General features: G+C 42.0%; 1 protein-coding gene and 2 long non-coding RNA genes across 3 annotated transcripts; 1 reads left to right on the top strand and 2 right to left on the bottom strand.

Annotated features, from left to right (window-relative positions):
* Positions 1-603: 603 nt before the first annotated feature.
* LOC135625620 (uncharacterized) lies at positions 604-4,142 on the top strand. The gene is made up of 2 exons (XR_010492138.1): positions 604-763; positions 838-4,142. It is a non-coding gene; the product is annotated as an uncharacterized LOC135625620 (long non-coding RNA).
* A 1,414-nt stretch (positions 4,143-5,556) lies between these two features.
* On the bottom strand, positions 5,557-8,702 carry LOC135625891 (uncharacterized). Its single transcript, XR_010492194.1, has 3 exons — positions 8,648-8,702; positions 8,443-8,579; positions 5,557-5,811 (listed from the first exon to the last, which is right to left on the bottom strand). It is a non-coding gene; the product is annotated as an uncharacterized LOC135625891 (long non-coding RNA).
* Positions 8,703-9,903: 1,201 nt separating this feature from the next.
* Positions 9,904-10,932, bottom strand: LOC135625634 (pathogen-associated molecular patterns-induced protein A70-like). Its single transcript, XM_065130688.1, has one exon. It carries the CDS (start codon positions 10,830-10,832, stop codon positions 10,182-10,184), a length of 651 nt encoding a protein of 216 aa, XP_064986760.1. The 5' UTR covers positions 10,833-10,932; the 3' UTR covers positions 9,904-10,181.
* Positions 10,933-14,001: the final 3,069 nt, after the last annotated feature.

Below are 14,001 nucleotides of genomic sequence, written 5' to 3' on the forward strand. Positions count from 1 at the left end.
TGCGGATTTAAAACTCAGTGCGCTTTGAAAATTCCCGTGGCGCCTGTCAACATGATGTGATTTGACTTATTTGTGACCAGAATTTCTAGTTGCAGGGAGGACTGTGGCTAATAAATAGCGAAGCAACAATCTAAACGCATGTTCCTTAAACGGTCCTAAGTCTGCATGCATCCACATGGGATATTCAAACCACACTCGTTCCTAATTAGGTGTACATATCAGTGTCCTGACGATAACTTGAGATGGACGGATGACAACGACATTCCCCCGCCGATGCGATGATGAAAGCACCGATGGGCCTCCGCTGTGTCATCGAAGCCGTAAGCCCAACCCCTCACTCACATGGATGGTTTCACAATGGGCCTCCGTTCTCACGCACCGTAGCTGTCCGTCATTGACGTGTACATAATGTAGGTGGCCCATTGTTCACATTTTGGGAACGACTTGGTTTCAGTCATTAATTAATATTTTTATATTTGTCCTTAAATATCTGTTTAGGAAAGAAGTCATAATCTTTATTAGACCTTACTAACAAATTATGATTAGTAAGCATTCCTTAATGCCGGTGCGACTAATACATAGCATCATTCGGTTTGCCTTTTAACATTACAAGACGAAAAGGCGACGGTTGAGCGATCGAGAAAAGAAAGGCGATCCTTGCCCTTGTCCCCCTCTCTCCTGAGAGAAAGATCTGCTTTGGCTCCTTTCCACCTCCGTCACTCTATCTGCTCCCAAATCTTCATTGCTCTTTCAAAGAACCGAGGTAATGATCGTATCTCTGTTCTATTCTTTTCTAAATGTCTTCTAATGTGTTCTTCATCTGGAATGTTTTATTAGAAGGTGGAACGATTTAGGCCCGAGGTGAAGGATGGTTACGTTTTATCGTTCGGAAGTCCGATCGATTTAGCTTTGTTTTTCTTTTCTTTTTCTGTTTCAGTATAATCTAACCGAGGGCATAGAGTTCGGTTGTTGTTCAGGTCTTCTTGTCATCTGACTCTTTGAATTAGGGTTTATATTTCTCTCTCTCTCTCTCTCTCTCTCTCTCTCTCTCTGATTCATTTGGGGGTTTGGTCAATTTTTAAGAGTACGCGTTATTTTCTTCCGAGGCCGACAGTTTATGGGGGTTGTGAATTTTGATCCGATCGGATATCCATCTCTTCTTTGGGATTCCAATGAGTAATAGGAGCAAGATCCCGGATTTCAGATTAAAGAAAATGGAGATTTGTATCAACATGGGGAGGTTTATAAAAGCAACATTGTTGGTGAAAGGATTATGTGTCTGTTATGTGTCTGATCTCCTTGCTTGTGGCATTGAACTATCTTCACCATATCGGACAAAGTGGCCCTTTTGGGAGAAAGGATGTTGCAATCAACCTTTTTACCAGGATGTTTTTTGACATCCAGACATTTTACAATGTGGTGGTTGAGGAGCTACCACCAATGTTGTAAACTTGTCGAAGATTCTCTTGGGTTATTCTGGCGTATAAAGAGACTCGTCAATTGCCAGTGTAAATTCCATCTGCCCGGATGGTTGCCCAAACCCATATATCACTCTTCCTTCTTTGCGTAGTTGCAGCAGCAAGGTCGTCTTTCTCCCTTTTTGTCAAGCTTTTCTGGTTCTACATGTTTTCTTTGATTTTGTTTTTTTTTCTTGGTTTAATTGTTGGAGGATTCATGCATTATAGCAATTACATTTTTCGTTGGTTGTCCACTTATTATTGAGATTTGTGCTAAATCAAATGCATATATGCTATGCATTGACCGCATTAATCATGTCCTGAATGTTTTGGTCCAGCATGATGTGCACATTAAATTGCTGATTTTTTTTTGGTTGACTTGGAACTTTTGCGTCACAAGGTCCGTTTGGGCACACGCTCATGAAGTCTCTGATGCTTCGAACCAATTGTTCTTTAATTGTATAACTATACACACACACACACACACACACACACACACACACACACACACACACACACACATATATATATATATATATATATATATATTCCAATCTGTTACTCTTAAGAAGATTTTTTTTGGCAATAGAGACACATTTTCTAACTTAAGTTGAATATACTTTTTTTTTTCCTATTTTCTGAGTTGTCTGAGCTTGGAATGAGACTCCACTTTGGTTAATGTGGTTGGATCCCAACCATTGATACTGTACCAATACTGATTTGTCCTATTATTTTCACCATTGTTGCCATCGTCACGATCATTATAGTGGATGCCAGTGATAAGCACTGGAACTATTATCCACATTTTACCCCTTTTTTTTTCTTTACGAATATCTTCCTACCTAACGGCTAGCACGCTCGTCTTTTATCCATCTGTCTCTGCTGCTGTTAACATATTGACCCCATGCCTCAGAAATGTCGGTGTTGATTCACTCGGTCTGACTGGTGAACACCCTCACCCAACCGCCAAACCCCAGTGAGTGGTCCTCAAGATTCGTGACTCGCACATGACTACAGATAGTAGGAGAAGCCTGTCGACCCACCCCCTTCCCTCTACTTACAGCTTCATGAGTTGGCTTCCTCGATCGTTCTTTTGGTAAGGGAGACGAGAGCAAGAAACCTCGAAGCCATCATTCCACCCCGACCTCCCCTCTCATCTCCACCTCCTCTGCCCGCTTCCTCACTGTCGATTCGCCACCGTCGCTCTCAACGGCGATGGTGTTACGTGTAGTGCGATCGCCACCGTGGCCCTAAGCCGCTATCTTCTTCCGCTGCAGTCAGACGATCCTAACAACTATTGAGAGACCACGTATCTAGGGTCCAAATCATGTTCGCCTGGGGCGATTGCCGGTCCGCCACCGTAGTTCTTGGTTTTCGGTTGATGCCCATGACTCATTAATGTGAGATGTTTCTCTTATGTAATCTTCGGCGCTTTCAATCCATTGTGCCTATTCTTTTCGGTTTTGTTTTTTATCTTGGATCTTAAAACGATATAGTTCTTGATCTGTTTTATCTATTATTTTCTCGAAATTGGATCTTGAACTAATGGAGTTTTTCATCTGTTTGCCTCTTTGTTTCTCAATTTCTATTTGATTTTGCCTCTTATTTTCAGTTTTGTTATTGATCTTGGATCTTTATACGATATAGTTCACGATCCGCTTTGTCTATTATTTTCTTGATTATGAATCTCGAACTGATGGATTCTGTGATCTGTTTGCCGCTTCGTTTCTCTATTTCTATTTGATTTTGCCTCTTCTTTTCAGCTTTGTTCTTGATCTTAGATCTTAAGACGATATAGTTCTTTATCTGCTTTGTCTATTATTTTCTTGATTTTTGAGAGTTTTTTATCCGTTTACTTATTTGTTTCTTGGTTACCATTTGATTTTGCCTCTTTTTATTAGCTTTGCTTTTGATATTGGAACTTAAAATGACTTGATCTGCTTTGTCCTTTTTTTCTCTCTAGATCTTGAACGAATAGGGTTTGTTTCTTTGATATTTCTGTATCTCTGTGTAGTTTGTGATTTTGGAATTTTGAACTATGAGTTTCTTTATCTGTTTGCCTCTTTGATCTGTTTCCGTTTTATACAGCTTTCCATCTTCCACTTGAATAACTAATCGTTCTGTGTATAGAGAAAGGGAGTGTGAAAGAGACAGGGAGAGAGCGTAGCAAGCGAGGTAGAGGTGGGACGAAGAATTAGGAAGTAAGACGAAAAGTTGTGTGAACCAGGTGGGGTAAAGTAACTTAATTAGTGATTTGAAGCTTTGATATAGCCAGAAGATATCACGTGATCCGCATCAGAATGATGGTTTTTCAATCTCACGTGGCTGAGGAGGTCTATGAGGAGCCAAATGGACTGCGAAGAAGGATCTGCTCCTCCCCTCTCTTAACCAGATGGTAAGGCGACATGTTTCTCTACTCAACCTTCGTTCTTCTCTTTCAATCCTTCTTGTATTCTTTTCTAGAATCGCCGATGATGTTGAGATCCGTCATGTTTCAATGGGACTTGTATAGCCGATCGAAATTCTTGGAAGAGCCAAACGAAGTGCGAAGAAGTATCTCCGCTACTTTCCTCTTCAACAATATTATTAGACTACGTGATTCTCTACTGATCCTTTGTTGTCACCTGTCAATCTTTCTTGAATGCTTCTTCAGAATTGCCGAAGATGTCGAGATCTGTTCTGTTTCTTGTTCGTTTTTTCTCTTTGGATTTTTTGGTATTCTATTCTTCTGGGGTCGTTGGGGGTTTTGAGATCTGGCCTTCGCTTCTTGCTCGTCTAGTTTCTTGGATCTTTCTCGCATTTTCTTAGGGGTTCTTGAGATCTGTCCTTGTATTCTTGTTCATTTGTTTTGTTGCATCCAATTGGAGGCGACGAAGCCCGTGACGAGGCCCGTCCCATCCTGAACTCGAGGTATCCGACCTCACTGTGATGATGCTTTGACAGGCTCTTCCTCAACTTGTGCTCTCTGTGTAAGTAATCTTTTCTAACCCTTTGTCTCCTATTTTTTCTTGGCGTTCTTGATTCTTTTCTTATTCGTGTTTCACAAACATTGTTGGTTTCTTTGTGAGTGTTTTTGTTAATAGTTCAAAGACTAAGGGCAGAAGTATTCTCTACGACTTTTTTTTGGCGTTCTTGATTCTTTGTTAATAGTTCAAAGACTAAGGGCAGAAGTGTTGGTTTCCTGTAGGTGATTTTGTTAATTGTTGAAAGTTGGTGATTTTATAATGTTGACGGCCTATGAATGTGTTTCTTGATGTAGGGTTAAGGATGGTAATATTCATTCTGTGTTTAAATTTTTACTACCGTGAATCTCGTTTGTTCTTTTAGTTTTTGATGATTTATCTGTATAGTTCTGTTCTACTGAGTTCTGTTTGTGGGGCTTGAATTATTAGTTCAGTGAGAGAAATATTAGTTTAGTTGGAATGTTCACAGTCTAATATTATATATATATATATATATATATATATATATGTATATATATATATATATATATATATGTATATATATATATATATATATATATTGCAGAGCCACTAATGTTTCAGTTCAAGGGGAATTAAGACTACGCATTTGAAGTGCCTACTAAGACTACGCATGTTAAACTAGTTGTCAGATTACTTCTCACGTTCACATAATGCTAATGGACTTACAAAATGAAGCGAGTGCACACTAATCTTTTTCCTTAGTTAGCTGAGCGATATTCTCTAACTGAAGCTAGAGTGATAAAATTCCTCATTATCACAAGTGAGGCAGTAGAGATTGTATCCATATAAACTCTACCTTGAAACTCGAAGCAATTTTCAGGATAGAGAAAATCAATTTCGGGTTTAGGGAAAGTAAGTGGAGAGTAATTTATTTCTAAAGAAGAAAATTTGAAACGCAAACGTTTTCAATTTTCTGGAAAAATAGTAACGTAGTTACTATTGGCAACACGCCATTGGCAATCTTTTACATGCCCGTAAAATATTTATATGGTCCTCTCTCGTATTAAAACTTAAAATGTTTTTCTAAAAATTTAACCCTCTGTCACCGCCCATCCACTCACCCGAAGTTAGGACATGTAGAGATCCTACCTTAAAAAAATGGACAATAGAAATGATTGTGTAAATTAGAAATCGCATTCATTCTCTGGCTACAACCACTGTAGACAATTGTTTAACACTAAGAAAATTTCATCTCCGGCTAACGGGTATCTCAGCAAGGTCTTGCAGAATACATGTAAAATCTCCGAATGCATTCTCGCTTCATTTTCCTTCGGCTTAACGAGAAATTCTTTACTCATTTGAAATGCGGCCTCCAGTGAGTCAAAATGCAGCGGCCTCCCTCCAGTGACAGAAACTCATGCAAAATTAATCTGACACGGTTCAACATATCATACAAGTATTATGATAAGTAGATAGATAAGAGCTATATATGTATATATATATATATGTGTATATATATATATGTATATGTATATATATATACATATATATATATGTATGTATGTATATATTTGTGTGTATTTATACATACATACATATGTATGTATATATATGTGTATATATATATGTATGTATATATATATACACTGTATACATATATACACTGACAAGCGACGAGTTCTTACTGGAAATGAGATAATTCCTCCCTTTCCATGCCACCAGTGCCCCACCTTCCTGTCCCTCTCCCTCATCACGAAGAAAAATAACAATCATGTCTTAAGCATCTTAATGGTTCTAAATGAATCTTTTAAAACCTGATGTATTATGCCAAGAAGAGTTGTTCCCATCACATTACAAGAAGAGAAGACTAACTAAAACTGATTTTCTGAGGTTCACAATGCTCAATTAAATCCATGTAACATTGTTAGATAATAAGTTTGCAAATATTTCATAAATGGTCACTTTTTAATATTGCACGTGATTACCTCAAGGTCAGACATAGCATCTATTTCTTAAAACTTTTTAAAATACTGCTGTAAAACTTTCAAATCTAAAGAGTTCATTCTCCAACTATTGTTAAGCAATGGCAACAACACAATTACAATATCTAAAGAGTTCATTCTCCTATCTATTTAAGATTTCAAATTGCAGGTTTGCAATTATAACTATGAAACTTTAGTATCTATATTCGTCACAATATTTATTATGGAGATGATGTCAATTGCTGTATTGCATGACAAAGTTCGATACTAGAGTTCATACACACCTTCAAATATATGCAAAATCCCTGAATGAAATAAGTTATGAAGGCAGCCATTGGTTGAATGAAATGAACCATTGTCAAACAGCAAGGAGAAGACATTTAAAGAATTAAGGACTGTCTCGATCGGCATCTCACTCTAATAGCATTTCATTTATTCATTATAATATTATGTTAGTGTGGACACTAACCTTAAAACCCAAAATTGCAAGCGAAACTAATTGCTCTTCAAATACCAATCGTCACTGGTACATAAATATATCAATCTGTAACTATTCAAGCTTAGGCAAACTTCTAGAACCATAAGTCGGCACATCATATTAGGTTAGGCATTTCCTCATATCTCATTTACACAGAAATATCATATAGAGCAGTGTGATTCATCACATGCGCCATTATGACAGATGTAAATAAATTAATGTATATACATCTACTTGAAGTTTCAATCAAAGATTGGGAGGTTTCTTTGTTTTTTGTAATTGAGACCAACTTAGACTCTGGTTCAAGAACCAAGGATGATAAAAGAGCTAATCCTATGACATGCCCCAACACACATTCCTCATTCCCTGCCCTCCTTGAAAGCCATCATCTGCTGTCCATTACGGGGAGGTATTTATCTGAGATCAGCTTACATCTGTCATTTAAGAATATTTCGTCTTCATTTGTTGACTTTGTTGGCAGTTTTGTTATTGTTAATGTCACGTAAATACATTTTAAAAATTTTGGTTTATATGTTACTTGTCCGTTTGCTGTTCAAAACTGTTCTGATTCTTTATACTGGTCATGATGAGTATTTAATAAAACTCTACCCGTTCGAACACCTTCTACGCTTAGATATTCACTGCATAATGGGCCATTATGACAGATCATTAAAGAAATAATGAAAAAGTTTATGATTGTGAGCAAAACGAGCCCCAAGGTCCGCTATAATCACTATGGCAGAACATCTTTTCCCCCGCAGTTTGCATTGACGATCCACAAACACATTCATGATTTTGAATAATTTTCATGCTCCACAAACATATAATATAATTATAAATCTACACGATCGAATGATAAGCTTGAAATAATACATGCAAACAGAACTCAACAGAAGAGAACTACAAGATAAATCATCGAAGACTAAAAGAACAAAAAGATTCACGGTAGTAAAAATTTAAACACAAAATGAATATTACGATCCCAAAGCCCATAACTATCAAGAAACACATCCACAGGTCGTCAACATTACAAAAGAATCAAGAACGCCAAGAAAAGATCGGAGAGAAAACTTCTGCCCTTAATCTTTCAACTATCGACAAAAACATCTACGAGGAACCAACACTGGTTGTGAAACGCGAACGAGAAAAGAATCAGGAACGCCAAGGAAATATCGGAGACAAAGGGCTAGAGAAGATCGCTTACACAGAGAAGTATACAGCGAAGAAGAGCTCGTCAGAGCATCATCACAGCGAGGGTCGGATGCCTCGAGTTCGGGACGGGGCTCGTCACGAGCCTGAAGCCTCCAGTCGGATCCAACAAAACAAACGAACAAGAAGACAATGACAGATCTCAAAACCCTCGAGATCCCTAGATCTAGATCAAGAGAATGCGAGAAATATCCAAGAAAACAGATGACCAAAAAAGATCACAGATCTCAAAACCATCAAAAACGCTAGAAGAAGATGATACCACAAAATTTCAAGCGAACAAACGAATAAGAAACACGATAGATCTCAACATCGTCGGCAACTCTGGAAAAGCATTCAAGAAAGATCGATAGAGAACGACAAAGGATCAGTAGAGAATCATGTAGACTTACAATCTGGTTGAAGAGGAAAGTGGAAGAGATCCTACTTCGCCCTTCTTTTGGTTCTTCCAAAGGATTTCGATCGGCTTTAGAACTCCCATTCCATCATCTTCTAAGAAACATGACGGAGTACAACATGATCGAAGATTCTAGAAACGAAGACAAGAAATATCAAAAGAGAAGAACGAAGGATCAACAGAGAAGCATATCGTCTTACCATCCGACTGAGGGAGGAGCAGGTCCTTCTTCTTCCGCCGTTTGGCTCCTCCAAGAATCTTCGTCGGGTTTGGGACTTCCGACCCAGCGATCCATATACCCAGACCTCAACACGTGTCAGGCACGTGAGATTGGAAATCCTCACGTCAATGCTTTGAGGCACGATACGAGTGATGAATGGTGGGTCCCACTATGCTTCGGACAACCACGGTGGACACGAAAAGAAATCATCCATCCTGGTAGGCAAATCCTGTAGCAGTAATCAGATGAATTAGCACTGTCGTCCGTATTCTTTTTGGCTTTTCTTGCGTTTGGGTGTCGAAAGCGATTAGGAAACAGACACACTGGTGAATTGAACGTTATTAGTCTCCATGTCACATTTGTCTCACTCGAGAAATGCTATATTCATCTTTCTTCACGTTTGCCGTGGGCGTCTTAATCAAATCCAATGCCTAAATCGAACGTAATGTATCTTTCAAAGTATAAAAGTAATGAGGGTAAAAAAATAATAATAATCCCTAAATCGATCATAGCTGGCTAAATCAAGACCGTTCGTCAACGGTCGATTTCAGGTAAACGCCTCTGAGACATGAGGTTGGGAATTGCAGAATACGTATGTATTACCGGTGAATAAAAAAGCACTCAGCTGATCGACATAGAAATGGGAAGGAAGGTGGAGGCGCGGTCGGTGGTAATGCCTCGGAATTCGTAGAACGCAGGCCGTGTTTGTGTCAGACTCTGGCGTCAATCATAAAGCAGAGTGGCTGCCGCTCCGCGAAAAAGCAGAAAGCGACTCTCTAATGAGGGACGAAAGCGGTAATGTCTTGTGGCACTGCTCAGGGCACGTGAGCCGGATGCAGGTAGAAGCGCAACCAGCGATGCGGTGACATGTAACGACGAGATGCGCGGCGATGAGGGACGAAAGCACTCGGCTATAGATGGAGTTCATACGAAGACGAAAGTATTCCCAAGGTCATTGTCATATTTCATGGTTCCGCATGAATGTTTTAAGAGCACATGCAAGTCACAAAAAGTAGATGGACAACTAGTAGCATTAATTAATAGCTTACGCACCATTTACATCATAATTTGTTGGTTCACAAACTACATTAATTTATAATTGCCACAGCCACACCAGAAGAAATTTATAAAGTAAAAAACATTTATAAATCACATAATTTCCTCGTCAGCCGAGAGTCGTTGGACGGCTCAGAGAAGCAAATAGTCATTAACAACAAGATTGACAACGACATCTGCTTGATCTTAAAAAGACGTCGTCGTATACTTGATCGATGACCGTCTACATATAAAATTGGGGCATGCGTCCATCACATTGCTACAGAATATATCGCATCCAAAGAGATGTCCCGAAAGAAACAACACAAACTAATAGAGATGCCAAAAAAACATACCCTCACCTCGCTAGATAGAAGCTGAAGAAGAAGAAATACAGTACTTGTACACGATAACACATCCCTAATGCAATCATGTTATTTCTAAGACAATAGCTAAGAAAACCTTTCACTTTTTGTTTTCTAAGATCCACGGTTGAGCATCTCCTTGTACCTCATGATGGACGCTAAGCGCTGCAGCTTCAGCTGATGCCGGAACCGATTGATGAAGTCGTCCGCCCGCGCGTCCACCTCCTCGCCGCCGTCTCCTACGGCTGGATCCACGGTCTCCGTCGCTGCCGTCACCGCCTCCTCGAAGTGCGAGAAGGCAGACTTCTCGCTGGCCGACTTCTTCATCCGCACCGCCAGCTTCGGCGGCATCTCCCCCGCCGTTGGTTGCGTGTCCGACTGGCTCCGGCCTAAATGTTCGCCGTGCTGGTGCTCGCCCTCCGCCTGGGGCGCGGGGTGGGGGGCCTCGTCCACGATCTCAGCCGCGGGGGCGGGCGTGGACTCGAAGGGAGGGGGGATCTCGCCGAAGCGGTAGTGGTGGAAGTTGAAGGAGCGAAGGCGGTCGAGAACAACAGAGGAGGAGCGTGAGAGGGAGCGGGTAAGGAAACGACCAGGATAGGCTCCGCCATCGTCGTCCGCCGCGGTGCCTTGCTGGTGGTGGTGGTGGTAGGACTTGGAGGCGATGGCGATGCTGCCGATGACGACGTTGAGGAGGACGAACAGGACGGTCGGCGTGAACCAGCCGTACACCGAGGCCAAGACCGACGCCAGCGTTTCTCCCAGCATTTTATTTGGTGGTAGGTTGGACTGGGCGGCGGAGGGGAAAGGAGGCGTGCGTGAGGGTTGAAGGTGAGAGGGAGGGCGGTTTATATTGGGAAGAGCGACGTGCACGTGACGGAAGCATGCGGCTCACATGGCGATGGCAGGCGACGGAATAGATTAAGATCAAAACGGAGATTAGGGTGATGAGCGCACACATGACATGCGATGGTACGAGACAGGATGGTTTGAGATCAAAGCGGATTCGAAGGTGATAAGCGCACACAAGAGATGAGATTAGATGGTACGCGATCTGCTCAGGCTGCTCACTGAATTGACCGGTGCTTGGAAGTCGTTCGGTCTTTTTCTATTATTTTTCATGGAAGGAAGGGGAGCGTTTCTGGGCATGGAAGACTTGTTCGGTCTTTAGTTTATGTTTCATGTGCTTTTGCCGCTTCTTTAATCTGCCATGGATGTTGTTGCGCGTTCCATGTTACATCAGATTAAACCCAGTCAAAGGGGGGACTGTGGGTTACCGAGTGACGATGTGAAAGTTAATGTAGGATAATCATACTTGTGACGTGTCTAAGGTTAAGGAAGATTCTCGGTTGCTGGAGTTCGCGTCATTTCTCTTGGGTTGGAGTCAATGCACAAAGAGGCTCCTACTTCCAACTATTTGGATACGCACAATCGTGCAGGAGCTTTCTTCCTTTAAGCTCGGGTCATGTCACCATGGATGTCTCGTCACGCCACCGTCAGATCAGCAGGAGAAGCTCTTCCATGCGTCGAGCCTATCAAAACATTTCTCGGTACACTTTTCACCCTCTTCCCTCTTGGGATCGATCGTCGTATGGTAGTATAAGAACCTCTTGTTGGTATCTGATTGGGGGAGAAAAAAAAAAGGAGAGAATGAACACTAACTTACTCGTTGAGGGGTTAAAGTCAGTAACCACTTGACAAGTGCATTCAGGAAAACAATCACCCTCGAGGCACGATCATCCCGATCAAGAGATGTCTTCTTCAAAGCAGGTCCGATATCCTGGTCGAGAAACATCAATTAACACCCGTCCTAAGGGCATGATCAATCTTATCGATCAGTTTAGTTGATCGAATACTCATAACATCAACCTGTGCACTAGACGTGACTCATCAACCACGACAATCAATTCACCAACAGATCATTAAATTTGTGACACTGTCTGGCCTGAGGTTTGGTACCACACATCACATGGTCGGCATAATTTAGTTAGAGAGAGAGATTTGCTGGTCTTCGCTAACGTTTGGTCTTCTCACTAACCTTCAGCTGACCAGGAATCTTATAGTGACTTGGTCTTTTGCTACTGCTATTCACATCTCAATAATTCGCTCTCCTTTCTTTTAAAAGATTCGAGGAAAGCTACTTCATTGGTTGGGTACGTATTTCAATCTCGCTTCTCCGTTAGTTTTTGGGTTTCCTTTTTACCATTAAGCAATTATAACTATTTTGTTCTGGAAGCTCCAAGGAATAGAGAACCGATGATATATGTCGGCATAAACTATTGGAGGAATTTTCTCAAAAAAGAAACCAACAGTTAACCGAGCATACGTGCAAACGAAACGGCTGTCATCTCACGGTGCTTTATGTTTTAGAGGTTGGACTCAGTCTAATCATCGCAGTGTGTCGGCTAGTTTAGGTGGAATAATAATTGCATGTTGTATTGATGCGAGGTACGCTGAATATTGTGTCGACTAATGGAACTGTAGCATGTCGCGTATTGTCTGGCATGGCAATAGAAAATGTCGATCATGATGATGCAGTCGACGTAGTTGACGCGGAGCTCCACTTACGCGACGTGCTACAGTAGAAAATGTCGATGATGATGGATGCAGTCGACGTAGGCTGACGCGGAGCTCCACTTACCTAAGCAGCCAATCAGAGAGATCGAGGAGTTGTTAGTCGTGCCATCTTGAACAGAAAAGCATTTGGTGAACATCAGTAGATTCCACATGTCAACAACTATTTCATAATCAAGCCTTCGCCTGATACGTCTGCTCGATAACCTGACTTGTGATAGGGCGTAGAGATGTTGTTTTGGGCTCAAGTGGGCCGATGTAACGGGTCTAAGCAAGCAAAGGGCATTACCAAACCGACGAGCTGGGGTTTTATGTTATGTATCCTCCATAAAATCTTAGTTTCCCACACCCGTTGACGAGTTGGACGGATAAAAATGGTTCGTTCTCAAGACAACGGCAGGCGGAGGCTCCAGCGAGGGCCGTGTTCCGCGGCGAGCAGCTGCTGCCGTCGGTTGCGGAGCCATTTCTGCTATCCACCGTCGTCGCTACTCCCACCACCAGTTGTCGGCGAGGCGCCAACATCTCCGAGGGCGGGGGGCGGAGCGTAGAGTACGAGTGGGCGGAGCTACCAAGTGGCACCTGCGGACAGCCACGTCGGCGGAAGACGACAAGGAGGACTGAAGCGCGCACCCCCACGCGGATACGCCTTGTCCTTATCCCCTCGCTGGCAGTCTGCGTCTGCGCGCCCCTGTCCGCCTGCTGCCTGCTCGTCCTCACACCAAACTCCCGTCACTGTTACCGTGCCTCACAAGTTGCTTGTTTGCTCGGTCTTGTTTCTTCTCTGCCACCCCTAAACCACAATTCCGAGCACAGGTTCCAAAACCTGCCGATTAAAAAAAAGGGTTTGGATGGTTAATGCACCATGTTATCTAAGCAAGGATTAAATCACACCCAAAACCCTCCAGGATACAGGCAGGCACTCGTGCGTGACGCACATCCCATGCGATCAGGCCTTTGGGGTGGTGACCTACACTCCCATTTCAGTTTCTTTAATTTGAGTTTGATCCACGACAGCGGAGTCCTCCATCTCCAAGAAGATGGATGCATGGAGCTTTCAGGCATTTGCATTCGGTGTACCGACTAGCTCGAAATAGGAGACAGATGCAATGCCTTTTTCTATCATCAGGCAAATCTGATGGCAAAGAATTGATGTATCGTACTTAATCACGAGGAAGGAAATTAAGCAGAAGAAAACGTAGTTAGCACTTGGCAAAAGACGGCGAAAAAAACAAAACGGAGCAGAGGCAAAAAAGGGTGGGGAGAGGGAGTAGGTGTTGGCCCCAGACTCACTCTATTACACAAAAAAAGGCATCGCGGTCAAAAGTAGTAGCCGACCAGTCATCCAAATAGAAAACTTCGTAAA

Source organism: Musa acuminata, chromosome BXJ2-10 (assembly GCF_036884655.1).
Source record: "Musa acuminata AAA Group cultivar baxijiao chromosome BXJ2-10, Cavendish_Baxijiao_AAA, whole genome shotgun sequence".
NCBI lineage: Eukaryota > Viridiplantae > Streptophyta > Magnoliopsida > Zingiberales > Musaceae > Musa > Musa acuminata.